The sequence below is a fragment of the Hippocampus zosterae genome, chromosome 1 (genome assembly GCF_025434085.1).
Source record: "Hippocampus zosterae strain Florida chromosome 1, ASM2543408v3, whole genome shotgun sequence".
Classification (NCBI taxonomy): Eukaryota; Metazoa; Chordata; class Actinopteri; order Syngnathiformes; family Syngnathidae; genus Hippocampus; species Hippocampus zosterae.
In genome coordinates, this window is record NC_067451.1 from 19,606,290 (window position 1) to 19,628,713 (window position 22,424).

Here is a 22,424-nt window from a genome sequence, read left to right on the forward strand (position 1 = left end):
GTTTTGGTTAATGCATTTATTTACGAAATGTAATACAGGTACATGGGGGAAAACATCAGTACTCAGTGAGATTCGTTGTTTTTCTTTTTAATTTTTGTTGAAAAATACAAAGTAAAAAAAACTGAAATAATTATAATGCTACAAGGATCCCCGTTTTGAACACCTAAAAGAGGAAAACATTTACACAAAAGTATTGTATACATATATATATCTATATTCATTTGTAGACATGAGGCCACAAGAGCAGTCTCTGCTAGGAGTTTGTATCAGGGAAAAGTAACATGGGTGCAAAGAAACATACATCCTATCCCCATTTATACCCCTTCCCTCAAATAAACAAATTATACATTTCTACAATGAAGTGCGTCATAATATTCGGTGAAAAAATGTCATCCCAGAAAAATATATCAGAGTTGGGGAGAAAGGGTTTACCTAACATTTCTCTGTACAAATTCAAAGAAGAGTTTGGAAATAATAGCACCTGATGTCTAATGGTGGTCTAAAATGCACCATTGATGACACCTACTCCTTGGCTTGTTACTCTACTCTTGGGGAACACTGCTGCCCTCCTCGATGGGCAAGATCTCGTTGCCGTATTGATGAGACTCATCGTTCTTATGTTCGTGCATACTTGCAAAGTAAACAAATTTACAACTGGAGACATTGAGGTTCAGATTGTATGTAAGAATTTGACTTTAGTTTAAAAGAATATAAACCCACAGCTGCTGCGAGTGAAGCAAAAAGGCATCACCAAAATGGAAGCAAAAAGTGACTGATTCAACTTGAAGGTGCTGAAATTTATTGGGGCTTACGTAGTCTAACAACAGCGAATTGACGACCATTTTCTCCCCACTGCTCAAACGTTAAGACAAAAACAACAAAAAAGGACTCCTGAGTCTCTTTTTAGGTAAATTGTAAATAGCAGAGGCAAGCACTCTTGATGAGGTCCTCACTCCTGCGTCACTGCGGTACAGGTCTACATGAATGTCCTCGCTTTGCCGCATCACTTTTGAATCCGGCTTTAGGATATTCTCTGAATCAGTTTTTCGTCCGACAGGCAGTAGAGCGTGTTGACTGATAGCTCTGAGATAAAGGACTCGCACGCTTTGCGGGAGACGCCTTTACAGCCTCGCAGGTCGAGTAGTGATATGCAGGACAGGCGGCGGAGATACATCAGACATGTGTCTGTGAGTTTACTGCTCCCTGAAACAGAAACAGACACACAAATCATCATTAGAACTGGTCAAATAAGAGTTTAAGAATCTTTGCTCTGCATTTTAAACCATCTGTCTCTCACCTCCTAGGTTGAGTTCCGTTAGTGTGTTCCGGGTGGACGAACCCACCGCAGTCAGCAGATTGATGGAGTGGTCTGTCAGGCTGTTGCAGTGAGAAAGGTCCAGTTTCGTCAAGTGGGGCATGTGGCGAATCACCAGGCGCAGGGTAGAGTCACTAATGTCCAAGCCACCAAGTCGCAAGCACTGCATGTTCCTCAACTGACTGCGGTTGTCACAGCCTAGAACACCACCAAGAAGGAAATCCATCAGTTGCTTCAAGAATCACAAAATGTCTAGTTAAGAGTGAATATACTATCTCATAAAGTGAGAGATGAAGTGTTTTTCCATTACATTTTTAGTCAAGAAAAATCATTTCAAAATAAGAGTATACAAAAACAACTGTCACATTATGTTCATGTGTCTTCAGGTGTGGCCTAGTGAGTCTTCTCCAGTTTTGACTCTAGCTCCAGTTGACCATTTACCAGAACACGTGGTTTGTTTAGTGTTAGCATCTTGTTTGTGCTCTATGCAAATGTTTACTTTTTGTAGTTATCAACTGTATCCTGTTCAATAAACTGCAAAGTCGGCCAATGTTGCTCTCCTTTTTGTTTTCGAATCACTCAAGTGGCAGCAAATCTGAATCTTGCTCTAATTCAAATTTGGGTTCGCAACAAGAAGCAATAAAATAAATATAAATCAAAATTATTGACCAAGCAAGGGCTCATGACAAAAAAAAAAAACCTCTTAAGTTGGCCCATTCAGAACTCAAGGTACTATTGAATTAAAGCAGAAAAAAGGCACCTGGAGGAGTGACCAAGTCCCTGATCTGAGCATCCTTGACCCCGTCTGCATATCGTACATCCAGAGTGCGGAGGAGAGGGCAAGCAGAGGAACAGAGTGCTGAAATGGAAGTCCAGGAACAACCAGCCAACATCAGATCCTTCAGACCTGAAAAACAAAAGATTAGCGCTTTGCTGATTTAACTTTAATTTAACAAGAACACCCAAATGTAAATACATCTTTATTTATATAGAGCAGGGGTCACCAACCTTTTTGAAACCAAGAGCTACTTCTTGGGCACTGATTAATGTGAAGGGCTACCAGTTTGATACACACTTAAATAATTTGCCAGAAATAGCCAATTTGCTCAATTTACCTTTAACTCTATGTTATTATTAATAATTAATGATATTTATCTTTGTGAAAACACTGATCATGTTAATGATTTCTCACAACAAATATATAGAAACAGATAAATATCAATATGCAACACTTTATTTTTATATTTTTCAAACATTTGAAAATGATCACTTCTACAACAGTATTATGAAATCACAATATCCCATTTTAACTAGCTAGCCACTAACATTTTTTAACAAATCATGAATTACTTTGCACCATGTTTGTACAAATAATAACTCATGTAAAATACAAAAATCAACTCTCAAATTTTTAAATAAATCATGTCACACTTTGAACTGGACACCAAATCTGTTATCTGTTTCTATGTCAATTAGTGGGAAGCCTGGCATTGCATGCTGTTAACCAGTGTGTTGTACTCTGGTGTGTAACTTGACACTGCAACTCTGAGTGAGTCTAGCAGATGTGCATCAGTGAGGCGTGTTCTGTGTTTGTTTTTGATTAAGTTCATGTCAGAAAAGGCTGATTCACAAAGATAAGTTGAACCAAACAGGCTTGCAACCTTCATAGCTGCTGCGCATACACCACTGTACTTTTCTGTGTCAAGAAGGCACCAAAAGTTTGGTGCAGCCTGATGGGCTTTGAGGTGGAGGTCATTTTGCAGTGTTACAATTTCAATCTCCACCTGTTCAGCATCCAGGCTGAATGTTGCACTTAACTGCTCAGCAATACATGATATGTCCACGTTCATGAAAGGGTTAGAAATGAACGACACACATGGCTCAAGCTGATCCAGGTCACAAAACCTGTTCTCAAACTCTTGACCAACTCTGTTTATAACCTGAGAGTACTTTTCTGCAACTTTGTCAAAAGCCTCAGATGCAGAAGCATTGTCTTTCAGCACCATCTGCACAGAGGGAAAGTGCAGCACTTTTTTTCTCTGTAAATGCACAGAGAAAAGGCTCATCTTAGCTTTAAATGCATTTAAAGCACTTATCATATCGGCAACAGTCTTACCTTTGCCTTGCAGCTCACAGTTCAAACTGTTCAGTTTCCCAGTAATGTCCGTTAAAAATGCAAGGTCATCATCATTACTTCTTTGACAACATCCCCGTCTGTAAATGCCTTCTTTTTCTTAATCAAGAATTGCGTAGCTCTAAACGAGGCTTCGGTTGCTTTTTGGGAGTTTTTAACCGGTCTAGTGAAAAAAGACTGCCGTTTGCACAAAGCAGCCTTTAACTCACGGGCTTTCTCTGCTCGCAGTGCGCTGCCCGGTGGGTAGTTAGCGTGGTAACTTGTGTGACACGTAGTGAAATGTCTCTCCACATTGTGCCGCTTTGCTACCGCCACAGTTGCCCCGCAAATGAGACACACGCAGGATCCTTTCACAGTGGTAAAAAAAAACTCTCCCTCCCATTCGTCGTGAAAATGATATGTTTTCTTTCTTTTTTCTGCCATTTTTTGGGGTAACTCTTCTCCTCAGTTTCGTTGCGTCTGCTAGCTTGTTTGTATGAGCGCAACAAACGCTATGAACTATACTAGGTCAGAGTTCATTTATATTAAACACAAAAAACATTTTAAATTTTAAGTGTTTTTATATATATGTTGTCATTTGTAAGTTACATGCAAGTCTGATTTAAACAATAGCAAAAAAAATAAAAATAAAAAATAGAGGCAGCTCACTGGTAAGTGCTGCTATTTGATCTATTTTTAGAACAGGCCTGCGGGCGACTCATCTAGTCCTTACGGGCGACCTGGTGCCCGCGGGCACCGCGTTGGTGACGTCTGATATAGAGCTTTCACAACAGATGCAGATGTAACAAAGCACTTTATACAACATCCATCCATCCATCATCTACCGCTTATCCGGGGCCGGGTCGCGGGGGCAACAGCTTTGGCAGGGAAGCCGAGACTTCCCTCTCCCTAGCTACTTCGTCCAGCTCTCCCCGAGGGATCCCAAGTCGTTCCCAGGCAAGCTGGGTGACATAGTCTCTCCAGCGTGTCCTGGGTCTTCCTCGGGGTCTTCTCCCGGTGGGGCATGACCGGAACACCTCACCGGGGAGGCGCTCAGGAGGCATCCGAATCAGATGCCCAAGCCACCTCATCTGGCTCCTCTCGATATGGAGGAGAAGCGGCTCGACTCCGAGCCCCTCCCGGATGACCGAGCTTCTCACCTTATCTCTAAGGGAGAGCCCGGACCCCCTGCGGAGAAAACTCATTTCGGCCGCTTGTAACCGGGATCTCGTTCTTTCGGTCACGACCCATAGCTCGTGACCATAGATGAGGGTTGGAACGTAGATCGACCGGTAAATTGAGAGCTTTGCCCTTTGGCTCAGCTCCTTCTTCACCACGACAGACCGATACAACGTCCGCATCACAGCAGACGCTGCACCGATCCGCCTGTCGATCTCCCGCTCCCCTCCTGCCCCCACTCGTGAACAAGACCCCAAGATACTTGAACTCCTCCACTTGGGGCAAGATCTCCTCCCCGACCCGGAGGGGGCACTCCACCCTTTTTCGACTGAGGACCATGGTTTCAAATTTGGAGTTGCTGATCTTCATCCCAACCGCTTCACACTCGTCTGCGAAACGCTCCAGTGAGAGTTGGAGAGCCCTGTTTGAAGGAGCCAACAGCACCACATCATCTGCAAAGAGCAGGGATGCAAGACTGAGGCCCCCAAAACGGACCCCCTCAACGCTTTCGGCTGCGCCTAGAAATTCTGTCCATAAAAGGTTTATGAACAGAATCGGTGACAAAGGGCAGCCTTGGCGGAGTCCTACCCCTACTGGAAACGATTCCGACTTACTGCCGGCAATGCGAACCAAACTCTGACATCGGTGGTATAGTGACCGAACAGCCCGTATCAGGGGGTTTGGTACCCCATACCCTCGAAGCACCCCCCACAGAGCTCCCCGAGGGACACGGTCAAACACCTTCTCCAAGTCCACAAAACACATGTAGACTGGTTGGGCGAATTCCCACATACCCTCGAGAACCCTGCTAAGGGTGTAGAGCTGGTCCACTGTTCCACGGCCGGGACGAAAACCACACTGCTCCTCCTCAATCTGAGGCTCGACTTCCTGACGGACCCTCCTCTCCAGCACCCATGAATAGACCTTACCAGGGAGGCTGAGGAGTGTGATCCCTCTGTAGTTAGAACACACCCTCCGGTCCCCCTTTTTAAAAAGAGGGACTACCACCCCGGTCTGCCAATCCAGAGGCACTCTCCCTGTTGACCACGCGATGTTGCAAAGGCGTGTCAACCAGGACAGCCCCACAACATCCAGAGCCTTGAGGAACTCTGGGCGGATCTCATCCACCCCTGGGGCCTTGCCACCGAGGAGCTTTTTAACCACATCGGTGACTTCAGCCACAGAGATAGGAGAGCCCACCTCAGAGTCCTCGGGCTCTGCTTCCTCCAAGGAAGGCGTGTTGGTGGAATTGAGGAGGTCTTTGTACTCTGTACCACCGGTTCACAACGTCCCGAGTCGAAGTCAGCAACTTTATACAACATTTACAATAAAAACATAAAAAAGAACACATAAAAATAGATAAGACAACTAGCAAAACAACCTCATTCTAAATGGGCAATTCTGGAGGCATGGCGCTCGATTCTTCCTTTAGTAAGGTTCTCATAAAAGTTGGCTGTTTTAAAGATTTTGTTTGTCACTGCTCTCAAATGAGATGACTGGGGCCGCCTTTTGAGGTACCGGTATTAGGATTTTCAGAGGTGGGCATTCGGTCAGTACTGACGTAGGGGACACCCGGTTTGCTGGTGAATGGCGGGATAATTTGAAAAACAAACTGACCAATCAGATTGAAGTGGGTTTTCATCCGTCAGGGGAATCGTCACGACATATGGAAACATGTGATGCGTGTCTTGCATGTGGGTATTCATGGGGTGTGAATACACGGGCTGTTTCTAGCAGAGCGGAAAAGGAGCTCCTTGTCCTCCAACATTAAAAAAAAAAACACTCCATTCTAGTGACTTGTGATTCTTTCACCAATCACCACGCTCCATCTGTCTGCTTTTTTAATGGAAATAGAGAATCTTTTTGTGAGTCTTATGTATATGTGTTTATTTGCATATAAACCTTTATGGTTATGTTTCATTTATTTTTTTTGTTAAAGACTGGCAAAATTATTTATTTCGAAAATATTTTGTGAACAATTACTTCCCTGTTTGGGTCAAGTACCCTTGATGGTGAGAGAGTCGGACAGAGAGAAAACACTGTCGAGAAAGTGCATAATAGCGTCGGATGGACTTTTATTCACTTCAATGTATCTACTACTGGTTTACAAGGTGCGTTATTTTGTTTATTTATTGAAAGTTTGAGTCATGCGGCATGGTGGCCAACTGGTTAGCACAGCACAGAGGTCCAGTCCTCCGGTTTTCTCCCACATTCCAAAAACATCCATGGTAGTTTAATGGAATACTCTAAATTGCACCCCACCTACTGCCCAAAACAGCTTTGGACAGGCATCTATGGGCAGTAGACGGGGTACATTCTGAACTGGTTCGCAGCCAATCGCAGGGCACACACAGACAAACAACCATTCACACTCACACCCAAGGACAATTTAGAGTGTACCATTAACCTACCATGCATATTTTTGTAATGTGGGAGGAAAACGGAGTAATCAGAGAAAACAAACGCAGGCACCAGGCATGGTGAGAATATGCAAACTCCACACAGAAAGGCTGCGCTCTGGAATTCAGCCCATGGCCTTGGCACTGTGAAGCAGGTGTGCTATGAATTAGTCATTTATGTTTCAAATTTATGCTACAATTGTAACAGACATCTTTTGTGACAGTGCAATATAATATCTCCATACAGGTAATAGTAAACTCTTACATTTGCCACATGCAATATTATTATATAATATACAGTATGCCATACATCATCTACTACCAAAAATACATCAATCAGTGTGCATTACAAGATTAGTTTATGCACATCAGGGGATTTTATATGGGGAAAATGTGTGAGGACAACACAAGAAATAAAAGTAAACTGGGTAGAAAACACCAACCTGTGTTGTTCAGTATTTTTTGTGTTTTGGAACATCATCCCTCAGCGACACTGTCCGACTTTGCTCTCATGAAAGCGTTTAATTATTCTTCTTTGTTTACAGCACTTAACAGAAAAACATACTATTGTGTTCAAAGTGTCGAAGCCAGGGGAATTTACATAAACAGTCAAACTTGATTTGATGCCTTGTCTCCCAACTAAATGGTCATTTCAATGTTTAATAGTCACTCATCCTGCTTCGTTTCTTTTTCCCAACACAGGACGGGGGGATTCAAAGGCCGTTTACCCGACTTAAGAGCAATGATGTTGGTTTGGGCTTTCTTCGATTCAGGGTTCCAGCAAACAGGCTGGATATCTTGCTAACCGTCGCCACTCTGCCGCTGGCATATGTATACCGTACATTGCATCATCGGATTGACAAGTGGTGTGTGTGTGTGTGTGTGTGTGTGTGTGTGTGTGTTTTTTAACTTTGTTGAACCAGCAATGTTGTCTGAAGGGGTGTTCACACGGCAAGATTTGGTCCGGTGCTACGGGGCTGCCCCAGTAGAGCGTTCACACGTGCAAATTAGTTCCAGCGTAGCCCCGGAAAAAGGCTTACACTGGACCAAATTTGATCCACCTCAGGGAGGTGGTTTAAAAATTTGCTCCGGAGCTAATGCTCGTTTGCGAAGCAGCACCGATGTAAATTTGCACGTGCAAACGCAACTGGGTTAAATTTGCTCCAGAGCAAATGCTTGTGAAGCGTACGTACGGCGAAAATGCGTTGCTTTCGTGCTCTGTCGGACATCCGTCATGTGTTTGTTTAATAACGACACAAGACTTGGCTGGTAACATCTTTCCTTTTGTAGGAGACTGGACTGTCTGGAGTTGTTTGTGTAGTTTGTTCCTTTGTTGTGTGTTCACAACCCCCTGCCCCCCATAGAATTTATTTTGTGATTTCCTCTCTTGATTTTCTGTTTGGCGCATTACATATTTGCTTTTCTGAGTGTCATTGAAGTCATCGTTGATTTATGTTTTCGGGGGCGGTCACTCTCGAGCAGAAGGCACGGAGACCGAGAAGGAGAAGGACGTGCTTGTCCAGTAGTCGCTTGAGTTGTGTATACGTTTTAAAAAGAACCAACACGACAGCTCATTTGTTTTCTGTCGTTGTGCTCCGCTGTAGAAACTGCCGCGTGAACGCAAGTGGGGCTGCACCATCGCTGTGCCAGTACAGACATGCTCAGCGGCTTTGTACGTGTGAACGCTCCACACAATTTGCTGCGGTGCAAAATACATCCCAACAAACTACATCGGTGCAGCGCCGGAGCAAATGTGTGCCGTGTGAACACCCCTTTAGTGTTATTACTGAAATGTGTAACAGGTAGCAAATAAATTTTGAGGATTATTTGCATACGGACATTTGCATTTTGTACTGCAGCAATGGCTTTTGACGTGGGTTTTGCCAGGACAATTTTGATGGACAAACTGGGCCTTTGCCAAAGTGGTGAATATGGAAAATATTTACCGCGTCATTCCCCATTTCAACTCGTCACTGGTGACACAGCGAACGGGGAGCGTAAACCTTGCTATATGAGCCTGTCCCTGTTGGTTATGTAAAAGTGATTACCTGGGAGGCGGCCAACAAGCCAGCTGAGTTGTTTTTTGGAGATGTTGGTCCAGGAAAGATCAAGCGAAGCAGGTTGTCTCTTTATGATGCCAGTTAGCGCTTGAGGCGTTACGATGCGTTTGACGCTCAGGTCGATCTGCGCCCAAAGCCGCTTGTCGAGGCACCTGCACATGAGCAAACATAAACCAGAGAGTATTATTATTTATGAACAACAAGCAACATTGTATGCTACACTTAACAGCAGAGGGTGAATATTACTCTTACATACAATGAAATAAAATGTCAAACACTTACCATTTGTACCAGTTCTTGCAGACTACCATACATACACAGAGATCTGCTCGACTTAAGTATCGGAAGACAGACACCCACACTTCCCTCTCGCAGTCTGGCCCACTCCCACTGCCCTCCCTATCAGCTTCACTGCCTTCCTCCTGCAGGGCAGACAAAGGGACGCGATGGTGTGGAAGCTCAGAGGAGCAAGACGAGGAGGCACCATTGCTCAGCTTTGCCCCACCGCTTGACTTTTTTCTTTTGGCGACATTGTGCCCCTCCATGCGGTGGGATGTGCACGTGGGTCCACTGCGGGGATTTGCTGGCACATGACTGTTGGAATGTTTATTTGGATTTCTGATAGGGGGTCTGATGAGGGTTTTGTTGTGGTTGTGTTTTGCCGTTACAGCAAATTGAGGGGTGATTGCCTCTAGTTTGGGAACAATTGCTGAAGGCTCCTGCTTGTCATTGGTTGGCCTTTGGAGTGTCACTTTAACAAATGAACCATCAGTGCGCCGCTCCATCTCATCGCCATCTTCTCCACCATTTTGGTTGTCGTCTCGCCGCTCTTCCTCGCCTCCGTCTTTGGCTGCTTGTCCACCTTGTCTCGACTCTGGCCGGTTCTCTTTATTGCCGACCAGCCTGCCATTTTGTGCCCTCTCCACTTCTTCATCATCAGAGCTGCTGTGAGCGCTGCTACTGCTACCGTCTTCACACTCGACTTCTAACCCCTGATGGTACCTACTACCTGCAATTCCTCTACCCGCACCTCCTCCACGCAGCCTCACCCCTCTCCCATGCCCTCTGCGGGGCTCTCCCTTGGGTTCAAAGGTAAAACTGGAAGAAGACTGTTGCTGGAGTGACCCAGTGACCCTAGAAGAGGTGCCATGAAGGGTGCCACTTGGCCAGGAGGTGCCCCGACCTCTTCCCTGAGATAGTGTGCTCACTGGAGAGCGTAGGCGGGACTGTAACCTGGCGCGCTCCATTGCTTGCCGTTGCTACAAATGAAAATAAATACGTTTCAACACAAATGACTTTACATACAAGTTTATTGCACACATAAGAGTTGAACTTACTGCAAGAATTCTGCTGCGTTCTAGTTTTATCTACCATTAAAAAAAGGAACAAAAATAAGACAGCATTATTCGCACATTACATAAAACATATGATTACATTCCTGCCACTTTTCAGTAATTGCATACAAAGGCAGCAACATATTTTTGTGGATGTAACGATTGCTTACCCTTTTCTTAAGTCGAAGCTCCAGTAGACTCGCTCTTTTGCGATTCTGCCGATGTTGCAGTAGCAATTTCTGAGAGGGTGGTGGGGCTGTGGGTCGAGCTGTGGGTCTTAATGTGGGTCTGCCACGTCGGCCCCGCATCACACCTTCACCTATGCCGACACCTTCCCGATGGCCAAATTTGGACGGAGGGAAGGACGTTGAGCTCCCTGACTCGTCACTTTCCCCTTCACTGGAAGACTTGCGTCAGGAAAAGATTGACCATGTTATTGTAAAGAGAGTTATTGGTTAGGAAGAAAAATATGAACGCATACCTCTGACTCTGAACCTTTGCTGTGATAACACCTGGGACATTCCCAAAGGCTCGGCAAATCTGTATTAATTTTCCCCTCGCCAGGATCCTTAGAAAAAGCCATTGAGAGGTTCAAGCATCCATCGGGGGTGGGGTAAGGTATATTTTTTTAAAAATTAACTCTTGGAAAATTATTTACTTTGTTTAAAGCACTCACCTTCATGCAACGCCGATGGGTGATTCGTGAACAAACGGAGCACTCCATGAGTGTGTGAGTGCTTGGATCAGATTCTTCTGCTTCCCCTTCTTCACAGATGGCACATCGGGCGGTATTTGGCAAAGCAGGCTACAGAGATAAGAAATGTTTGGTTTGAGCACATGCACATTTTGACACACCCACACATTTTTTATTCCCCCAAAAATATATATATCAGGCCCTTCACAGAGACATACTCACCATGAGACACTGTCTCATGATGCAGCCCTTCTTCATTCTTCCAGGCCCGCCAAACTTCCTCATGTCCAGACAGAACTGGCAGTCACCGCACTCTTTCCTACAGCAGCCAGCACAAGTCTTGCACCGCACTCGCCGACGCCTCAAAGCAGAGAGCCGTGAACGTTTGTGGGATCTCTGGCCCAGTGGTTTGTGTAGGGGAGGGGCCAAGCGGGGACGGTGAAGTGGCGCTGGTGGAGGTGATGGGGGTCGGTACCATGATGGCTAAATAAAAGAAAGCGAAAGAACCGTCAACTGAATTTTTTGGTGGGGCAAACACACACGCATACACACATACATACGGAGTTGAATTGAGGTTGGTGCAATTACAATTTTAGACAGATTATTGTATTTTAGTCCTAAATACAAGCATCATATTGTCAAGATAGAATTGTGGATTGCTTTTGTGTAACTGGGAAATCATTCTACTTACTCTTTTGGGCCACTTGACAATGGGTTCTCCAGTATAGGACAGCTTAGGGATATCCGTAGCATGCTCTTTCAAAACAGCCTACACATGAACAAGAGTGAAGGAAATGTCACTCTGATCTGGCTTACCATAAAGATGAAGCTATTGAGACTCTTGTAAATTCAGTTTTGTATGTCGTTATCGGGTGACCTAAGCTAAATACCCACCCTCATGTCTTCTAATAAAGCTGCAGCATTCTCGATCCCTGAAGGGACACACTTTTTGTTCGCAGGCAATTCCTCCAACTTCCCCACAAGATTCCACAACCCTTCAAGCTCAAAGGGTGTCAATGTGTGCTGTGGTTTGATAACTTTGTTGTCCTCTTCTGTTTGGACATCTTCATCTTCACATTCCTTCGACTTTACTTCAACATCTCTGTCGACGACATTGGAGGTACCGTTGCCCATTTTGTCATCGGTTCCAAGGTCCGCCTGAGTCAGGCCTTTAAAGAGACAGAGCTTACTGTAAGTATCAAATAGACAAGATCTTGCAGGAGCAACTTTTAAGGCTTGTGTTAAGAATGCCAACCTATTCCAAGGGAGTATTTTTGGAACTCAGGGGTAAGGTGGGAGACGTTTGTCAGGCAGTACAGGTATCTCTCCAGAACATACCAGCACATCTCATAGTAAAATGGATAGCGAAACTTGGCTGGGACCTAAAAAGAACAGACCAAACTACATGAGAAAAATACCAAATTTCCGGGAGTAAAAGATCCACCATGCTATGGGGGGGGGGGGGGGGGGAAGCAGGTATGGAGGAGCAGCAGGAGCATAAAGGTCCGAGAGCAGTGAATGCTAGCGAGTGTTTGCGGATGTAGAGAATGTTTTTTTTCGCTAGGGTTCATTAAATGTAAAAGGTTGGATACCTTTTTAATGACAGCAAACCGTTTTTCTTGTTGCGAGCCAATTTTGAACATGTTCACAACCTCCTGGCGCCAAATAAAGCTGTGTGACAATGTGTTGTAGAGTTAAAGATCACGTTGCTCACCCGTGTGCGATCTTCAATGCTGTAGATGTTGAGCTGCATGGGAATATTAAAGCTGTGAAGGAAATTCCCCCCAAACACCAGGGTGTCCTCAGGTGTGTACACCGCATGGATCCAACCTGCAATGACCCATACATGATGGTAACATACATTCTTTACACCAGGGGTGCCCAACCAGTTGATCGCGATCGACCAGTAGCCCGCGAACTGATCCAGAGATTGCATTGATTGCGATGGGTGAAAGACTGAAATTTGGGGGGAGAAGGGGGTATCTCTGTGTGTGTGGTAATATTACATATTTTTGTGTTAGGATGCTTATGGTGCAGTGTGTACTGTCAGTTTCACTTGTTTGATCTGCAATTCACCAATGGCACTGGCAAAGAATGGGAATCTGGGGTGCCAGGAGACCCTCTCAGGCTCAAATTAAGTTCTTGTAACAGGTAAAGTTACTTCAAAGTACGACTATGATGTTCCTGCACTTAAGATGTTTACAAAAGTGCGTCTCATGCCTCTGCGTCAAGTCTCTAATAAGATAGTCAGTGCTTTTCTTTTCACAAACTCTTGTATCGACTCTATTTTTTAGTTTCGTTCATGTTAGGGCCCATAATGGCCGATAGTCATCGTGGAGTGCCGGTGTGTGGTAAGGGGTCGAACATGGGAGGTTGGTTGCTTGAAAAGTAGATCATTGGTCAAAAAAGGTTGGGATACCCCTGCTTTACACTGTACTGCAGAGTCAGTGTATTTATTGGTGACAGACCTGAGGGAATCATGAAGGTGTTGCCCTGCTTGAGCTCTATCCTCTGGCAGTCGTGACACTTGTCGCCCAGGAAGATATCTCCCTGTTTTCCAGATAAAACCCAGTTCTCATACATCTCCAGGTTCTGAGGGGTGGGTGGAATCAACCAGAACACCTGCAGAAGACATGTGTAAACACGTCACAACAGGACAATACAATACATGCTGATTTATATAGTACAAAATACCGGCACGACAAAAAGCCCACTGGGCAGGGCAGCAGAAATCGAATATTTTTAGAAATCAAGTATTATACTATTTGTTCCACTGATGAATGAGAGAAAAGGTGATTTTGCATAATTAAACAATACCAACGCAATATTTACATGACACATAAGGTGCTGGTATTCAGAGTTCCTCAGTGGCTTGGGGCCTCGGTGTTCACTTATGCTACACTGACATTGCAAGTCGGGTTAAATCCTTCCAAAAGGAATGGCCTGCACAAGTTAGGCCAGAACATGTCAAATGTTAAATATTCTGTTAGATTTCTTACTGAGAGTGAAGGAGGTGAGAAAATGACACATACACACATATTTTCTTAAATGCTTCTATAATATAGGACAGTGGTCCTCAACTAGAAATGCTGTCGGTCCACTTTTTTTTTTAATAAGACCAAGGTCCGGTCCCATGCACAGCGGTCATGGGGAGCAGGGCAATATGCCCATTTAGTATGGTCAAGCTAAGCTTATACAAATCAACACTCCTCACAACCAACCAATAATGGGGCAATGAAAATAACAATTATTCACTTTGCCAGTACACAGCAAATAATGAGGGGTATTGTGTTGAGGCACATGAACTCTTATTTTGTTAAGTTGTGCCTGCTTAATAATAGAAATAGCCCTTTTAGGGAAATAAGACATTTTTATTTTAACTTTGTTAAACAGTAGTTGTAATTTTCCCATTAATTTGACAAAAACAAAACAAAATACTAATTTTACCAAAATAAATACTAAACATAAAAACAAAAATATCTTTTTCATTTGTACAATTCCCCTTTTCACATCCCTTCTGAAATCACTTAAAAAAATATATCAGAAGAGGAGTTAAGAACCATTTTAAATACTGACACAAGGGATCACAGGAATGTGAAGTGCTTTTCTTCCACTATAGGTGAATGCAATGTCTAAGGCATGCAAATATTATTTGAGGACGCCATTGGGATGTTCATTTACCATGTTGCGGTGTTCTGCTATTAAACAGCTGCAAAGTAGACGGCAGCAGAACTGCACACAATCGAAACCTCCCACGATTCGTTTTGTCTAATTGTCTGTGTGCGGCTCTCCTGGCCAGAAGCCGTGAGCACACTGTGGCGTCGCGCATGAGTCTGTTTCCTGACACAATCATCCATTTTGAATGCCTGACGCTTATGTATGGACACACCTTAAGTTCAGAGGAGCCAATCAGCGCATCGTATATGCCTACGCTTATGTATGGACACACCTTGAATTCAGAGGAGCCAATCAGCGCATCGTTATCGCCGACATGCCCTGCTCAGGCAGGGTCTCGAGTGAGTCAAACATTATACACACAAAGTCGCGCTGCCGCGGTCCTCTGCATTACTTCTGTTAGTGCACGCAAAGAATACAACGGATAATTTTAACAAGCGATTGCGGTAATGCACAGATTATAGTCCACAAATATAAAATGTTTAACGTAAAAATCAATTTATAAATTATATTATACAATTTGCCGAGGGTCCGGACAGAGGAGGTCTGGACAGAGGAGGTCGGCGGTCCGGTCGTGGATCGCGGTCCGCCAGTTGAGGAAGAGGGATATAGGATTAAGATGCCAAGATCACTTATGATGGCCTGCGACTCAAAAAGTCTCAATGTAGGACTCTCTGTATTATTTTTGTGCACTTGGGGTCACAATCTTCACGTTCTACAGCATATTATCTGACTTTGAATGTGTGGGGCTATAAAAGACGAGGCGTCGAAAGATGTGTGACATGCGTGTCAGCTCTGGTTTGCGCTTTGAGTGCCTGAGTGTCACAGTTGTAGTCACAGAAGCTTGCGTCTGAATGTGAAGCGTTTCTTTAATTTATTCTCTTTATTCAGAGCCATTGAAAGCTCACTGAGACAGAGCTCTGTCAATCTGACTAGCATTGCTGGAGCATTTCAACACATTCTAACTAGCAGTGATACGGTGACTTGTGTTGGCAATCGTAGACATGCTTGCAGTGCTTTGCGGTAGACATATTACACTTTATCATCTTTTTTTCTAAGCGTGATAAGATCGCCAAACTTTGGATAGTCTCTCGTCTTTTGTAGACAAATATTACCTGTGAAGATTTGAGGCAGACATTTTGCTTCAACTTTTTTTGTAATCGTGTTATTGGATTGCTTCAACTTTTTTTGTAATGCAGTTACTCGATTCATGGTTTTAGCCCGGCGCACTAACCTTTCCCCCTCGGAGTATATGGTACCAGACTGAAGTGCCTCCAAAGTCAATATGGAAATCTGTGAAGCAGCCCTGCACACTCATCAGACAGTACCTGTAACAAGTGAGATACGGATAAAACATTTGTAAAAAGGGGGTTCATTGCAAATGTTGTTGCAACTATGTTCTTTTCCCCTGACGATTTGGATCAACGTACTTCTGTACTTTGGGATACTGCATGTCAATGATGGCATTTGTAGAGTCCCTCTGCCTCTCCTTGAGGTGGCGAGGCCACATGTTGTCCACCCAGTCAATTAGATCCACCTGAAATAAGCAATGGCAAGTACCATCAGCATAAAATACTTTAGTTTCTCTCGAAGGGTGCTTCCTGTATGTAATGTAAAACCATATGGCAAAAAGGTCAGTGTGTTCTTACTGAAGACGGTCGTTGGACCAGGTTCTCCAATCTGGTGTGGCTAAACTCCAAACTGATAACATTATAAAGTTTCTCTCTTTCGGAAGGAGGCGTCTCATAGTAGCGCCGCCACTGTGCCATTGACATCTCGATTCCCTTCTGGGTGTTCACATCCATCACATCAACGATGCGGCGACTGCCTGTGATAAAATACACAGCAGTTCAGTTAAAAAGGAGACAAGTTAGATTATGTGTACTGTATATTTCTTGAGCTTAATATTCAGCAGAGGCTGTTTAGTGATGGAGAATGAACAGAATCTTACCAACAAACACCTTCACATCACTCACGCTGAAATCAGAGTCTGGCATTCTGCAAGAGTAAGTGTAAAATGAAGTTTTAATTTCACATGTAAATGATTAACATGTGCTTAAATGTGATGTAATGAAGAGACTAACTGTATCCCAAGGCCTTCATCTTTCTCAAAGATGATGGGATCCCTCAACCCTCCTCGTTGGATGTATTCAAATGTGAAATCTTTGGAAAAATATCAACAAAAAAAACAACAAATTAGTCTTAACCACCTTTGAACAAGATACCAACTGTATATGGAGTGTCTTGTCTGACATGTATAGGCAACAGTAAATCATAGATTTTTGCAAACATGATTGAATTGCTTGTAAACTCACACCAACCAAGAGTGTGTGCATTCTATGCCCTCTGTTGTGGAGCCTTTTGGTGTGATTGCTCTTTATGAGGGCTCGCCTGTTTGCGCATAAGTTATAGCTCCAAAAATGGCTAAGAGCCTGCCAGATATTAAACTGTGCTCACCTTTCTCTACAGTTGCCCAGCTAAAACTAGTCAAATAAGTACACTAAAAACCCAAATTTTATTCGAGTAGTTCCTGATTGTCATGAAAATATCTTGTCGCAATCAATTCGTATTTCAAGTATGTCTTCCCATATTGTCTGTGAAATGCATCTTTCTTTTTCTTCTTGGGCATCGGCGTTTGTGTTGAAGCATCACTTAGCTTTTCCACCATTGCAAAGAAACTTTCCAAATACATCTGGGGGTTTTTAAAACTCATTGTGATAGCTTGCATTTTTAATATTAACGTTGCGCGACCGAGGCAATTAGCATCTCTACATACGTTAGGAGTCAAAATACAACTCATAGGTTGACCAACGCTTCTTGGTGGAATGCTGCTAATAGAGTGTGCATTTGTGCAATATGATGTAAATTTCAGAACATAAATGCAAATAATCTTTTCTAGCCTAACTTGTCCATAGATGTAAACGTTGAGAGCTCACCTTTTCCTTCCATGTGTTTAACCAATTGAGATCCAAACCTGCTGCACTGCAACTTCTCATCTAGGTCAAACATGCGTCTCCCTTCGATTTCATCATCAGAGATTCCGTCATCCTGGTACCGCCGACGCGTACCAGTACGCTGGTGATAGAGAAGGAAAATCAATCTGAGCATTTGAGTCCTCATTTAAAAAAAACAACAACAAAAAACACGAGTGAGAGCAACAGTATTATAGTTAGCGGAAACTAATGAAATAGCGACAGCTAAAATTGACGCCAGACTTAGATGCCATTGAGTCGCAGCGGCCAGAGTGACGTTTCACAAGATGAGTGTCGGAAGCTTTTCAGATAAGTTTGTGCCCCATGTTACGTGGCCAATGCAATAATGTGCAGTTGAGTTTATTATTATGCCATAAAGTTAGATGTTTCAGAGGCTCCAAGCTCACTTTTCAGCTGATCTATAAAATAAAAACTAGTGTTTTTCCAAATTAAAAGTGCATTCGATGTTTATAAAACTAAATATAGTTATCGTGAAAATGTCGTCTGTTTTCATCTATCAATTAATTTCATACAAGAGGTTTCAAAGTATGCAGACTGTTTTTGCTTGGCTCACGGTTGTTCATCTGCCGTTTGTGAGTTAAAACATTTTTTAATCAGGGTTCCATACCAAGTGTTTTTTTAAATAAATAGTAGCAAAGTGACTCCTGTCCTGAAATTTTAGAGGTGCAAATAGAAAATTTAGGGGTGCACGTGCAAATTGTAATTGGACTTGTGTAAAGGTTCAGATTTTCACTCAGTTAAGAGTATGTGATATGACTGAAAAGTATATCACAATACAAGGATTTCATATTGGTGGACATCAATATTTATTGATTTTTTTAAACTATTGAAAATAATGACCCCCCAAAAAAGGCCGAATTTAGGTAATTTTATTTTAAGTCAATCAATGAAGAAAATAAAATCTAATACAGTAATCCCTCGCTATAACACAGTTCATCTTTCACAGCTGCTGATGCTGTTTCAAAGATTTTTTTTGTGCAGTTTTCTGTTTTCTTTTTTACAGTGTGTTGTTTTCTCCACCCTGATTGCCTTAGGGACTGTAGACGAATGTCAATAGTCACCGCGCCTCATTGCTGTACCGCTTGCCAAATTTTCTCCATGACAAAAACCACAATATCATTGAAAACATACACACACTTATTTATTTTATTTATTTATTTTTACACATACACGCACACACACACATATTAATGTTTGGGCCTGAAAAAAAAAGGTTTATTCTTGGTTTCATTTAATACAGTACTGTATCTTATATGAATAAATTGTAAAAAAAATGAAGGTGACTATTTTGCGGATTTCACTTATCACTGGTTCTTTTTGGAGCATAACCCCCATGATAAATAAGTAATTACTGTAAAATGGTCAAATTACGGATTAAATAAACAACTTTTTAAACATAATGCGCCTATTAAGTATTTTATATCAGTCAATATTGACATTTTTATAAACCTATTTAATAAATATATATTTTTAAAACAATTACTGGTAACTGTTTTTGTGTAGAGTATAATGTGCAGTGCATTGCTCGTGCTTATTTGCTTTCAAGGGTACCCCAAAGCAGTTTTGGTGTAACACAATACAAACCGTGATGTTTAAAGAAAATTGGGCCAGATAAATATCCCATATTACCAAAAAAAGGGTATCATTTTCTTTAAAAAAATAAAATAAATAAGAATCACAACAATTTAAAATCCATTAATATCATAACCCTAGAGAGTGCCGACAGAATTTCTCTTTGTAATATAGCTCGCTTAACCTTCACTTTAAATCACTGAAGATATTTTGGTATTACGACAAAGATGGGCAGACACGTGGGCAGCCTTAAACCTACAATTTGTCTTGATGATGTGCTTGAGAGTTTTTTTATTTATTTATACTGTTTTCTCAAAGAAAACGCTTCTTGAATCACAACGACACCTGCTTGCAAGAACTGATACAATACAATTACAATACAATTGCGACAATCTAATAAAACAATGTCTTCATAATATAGTGCCAGAAACAGAAAGGATAAATTAAATTAGAACACCATTCCAGTTCATGAGGGTCCCAAACAATACAGCACCACAATAGAACAGGGGTTAATCTTCCACACATTGCCCCCCTTGAATCCCCCCCCCCCCCTTGCCACTCACCACATGCAACACTGGTTGGGTAGACAGATGGATCAGGCTCTAAAAAACACGATAAGATATCCCCACCCCCATTCCTCTCTGGATGGAAGTAAACTGTACTGCTATTAATTTAAACTGAGGGTGTCAAAGCTGTACACAAATAAAAATGTGTTATTGTTTATACAATGGCCCAATAATATGGTACGTGTTTTATTTACATTCTCCCCCCCCCCCCCCACACAAATGCAGTGGGCATTCAGTGCTAACATTGGAGAGTGTTATCAATAAATGCTGTTGGATTTAAAAATGACAACTCCAAACATAAATTCTCCCAATTGGGGTCCCTTTATCCAAATGATAATTTAATACAATCAAACAATAGATAACAGTTCCGAGATCAGAAAAGAAGCAGATAGTGAAGCAGCTCTTCGCAACACTGTCAGGTCAAGACAATGAACTTGACCCTCTTTTGAACCTGGAGTCGTTCAGACACACTCAGCGCTCCCGTTTTACAACGCACGCCTGAACAAACAAGAGCTCGACCAGAGCCGCAGCATCAAATGGCCCACGAATCAAACGAAATACATTAATCCTACATTGTAAGCGATCCTAAACTTGTTCAAATGTATAACGAATCACGATAGGCTGCTTTTGGCGATGTAAGTCAGGAAGGAGTTTACTTACCAGGCGTTTGCTGTATCGCGTATGAGGATCCTCCATGGTCTCTAAACAACAGGCAAAGAGAAGCGTAAAAGAAAAAAATGTCCATTGCACTCCAATGTTGTGGCTCTTTTTTGACACGACTTCTCCTCGGTGGTAAAGCTAGCTAAACATCTCAGCATTAGCCAACAGTGATGACAGGAAGCTATAGCTAGTTTTTCGACCCAAAAAAGGATTAAAAATACAATTAGGTCGCGTCTATTACTATCGACGAGTGTCTACTAAATGGAAGTACTTAAAATTATAACAAGCGATTGTGTTTAAGTGTTTATAATTAATTACAGGGCGCTGTAGGCTAGCCCAGTTCCAATGTCTTTGATAACTGGCGCTAGCTACCTAGTCGATGTTAGCATCGGCAGTTGTGAGCTTTCCAAGCATTTACCTCTACGTAGGGACGCCGTTTAGTCGCAGCAGCCCAAGTGACGTTTCACAAGATGAGCGTGGGAAGCTTCTCAAATAAGTTCGTCCCCATGTTACGAGGTCGAAGCACAGATGTATCTTTATGTTTGTTATTATGCCATAAAGTTAGACGGAGTCGAAGATCCGAGCCGCCATTTTCAGCTGGTCAAACAACACACATATTCACGAACCTACAGGAGAGAGGGCGGGCGGGAGAAGGGAGGGAGGGAGGGAGGGAGGGAGGGAGGGGGAGAGAGAGAGAGAGAGAGAGAGAGAGAGAGAGAGAGAGAGAGAGAGAGAGAGAGAGAGAGAGAGAGAGAGAGAGAGAGAAACACATTTACGACACCCCCTACTTACAACACAACTTGGATATATTTGCATAGAAGCCCTCCCATTGGACGTGGCCTGTACTATTGTAGCAAGATTAGAATACGTTAACATATTGCCGCGTTTGATTTGTACATCGGTTTGCTCCATACAGTAGCGTTTCTCAGTGTAATTACTTGGACTGGTCAACTAAGATAAAAAGATAAGATAAGATAAGATATCCTTTATTCGTCCCACACAGGGGAAATTTACAGCCTCCAGCAGCAAGAATGTATGTAGAAAGAAGAAAGGAGAAAGAAAAAAAAAACATCATCTTTCAATTAAATACAATATGAACACAATGGATAAATCTCAGTACTATTTACAATTTTCTTTCACATAATTTAATTATTATTATTATTATTATTGTTATTTTTTATTCATCAGCCTGACAGCAGTCGGTAGGAACGAGCGTCGGTATCTCTCCTTCTTGCAGCGCGGGTGTAACAGTCTCTGGCTCAAGGATTAATTTTAATAAATATTTTAATGAGAGATGCAAGTCAACTTTTGTAGATGATTTTCTGATTCCAATCTGCTCTCTAGCTCATCATGCTTTCAAAATAATATTTTGTTAACAACAACAACAATAATAATAATAATAATAATATTATATAACTATACAGTATTTAATTATATTTGTGAATTAAGATTTTGGTTCAGCAACAGGTGTTTTTTTTTCTGAAACGTCATCATTGCTACAAATTACAACCAATGGCAAAATCTAAGGGGGGCATTGGTTAGCATGTCCGACTCACAATGCACAGGTCGTGGTTTTGATTCCAGCCCCAGCCTTCCTGTGTGGAGTTTATGCTCTAAATCAGGGGTGTCCATTAGGTCGATCGTGATCTACTGGTAGATCTAAGACAGGTACCAAGTAGATCCGAGGAGTGTGGAGGAGAAAAAAAAACACGTTGTCACAACGTGTGTCTTTGTACATGTTAGTAATATATTTTTGTGTTAATGTACACTGCACCCTAATCATCTTATCAGTCTCATTTTCACCAATAAAAACATTAAAAAAATAAAATAAAGCAGGTAAATCTTGAATTTACGGTGGTGCGTG

The 22,424-nt window shown here is 42.5% G+C and overlaps 1 protein-coding gene across 1 annotated transcript; it reads right to left on the minus strand.

The window, feature by feature from the left end:
- Positions 1-75: 75 nt before the first annotated feature.
- Positions 76-21,205, minus strand: kdm2ab (lysine (K)-specific demethylase 2Ab). Its single transcript, XM_052069216.1, has 23 exons — positions 20,979-21,205; positions 20,561-20,601; positions 17,706-17,844; positions 16,854-16,932; positions 16,721-16,767; positions 16,419-16,597; positions 16,200-16,306; positions 16,004-16,097; positions 13,563-13,716; positions 12,809-12,924; positions 12,350-12,476; positions 11,989-12,263; positions 11,786-11,863; positions 11,317-11,577; positions 11,077-11,205; positions 10,882-10,968; positions 10,571-10,807; positions 10,404-10,433; positions 9,349-10,325; positions 9,055-9,218; positions 2,076-2,222; positions 1,298-1,513; positions 76-1,203 (listed from the first exon to the last, which is right to left on the minus strand). The coding sequence occupies exons 2-23, from the start codon at positions 20,594-20,596 to the stop codon at positions 1,022-1,024; spliced, it is 3,861 nt and encodes a 1,286-aa protein (XP_051925176.1). The 5' UTR covers positions 20,597-20,601; positions 20,979-21,205; the 3' UTR covers positions 76-1,021.
- Between the last annotated feature and the right edge of the window lie 1,219 nt (positions 21,206-22,424).

Coding starts and splice junctions, on each gene's coding strand:
- kdm2ab (XM_052069216.1), bottom strand. CDS start 20,596: ATGGAGGATCCTCATACGCGATACAGCAAACGCCTG. Junction 2,223..9,054: donor GCTTGTTGGCCGCCTCCCAG/GTAATCACTTTT, acceptor TTTGTTTTTCAG/GTCTGAAGGATCTGATGTTG. Junction 1,514..2,075: donor GGACTTGGTCACTCCTCCAG/GTGCCTTTTTTC, acceptor GTGGTGTTCTAG/GCTGTGACAACCGCAGTCAG.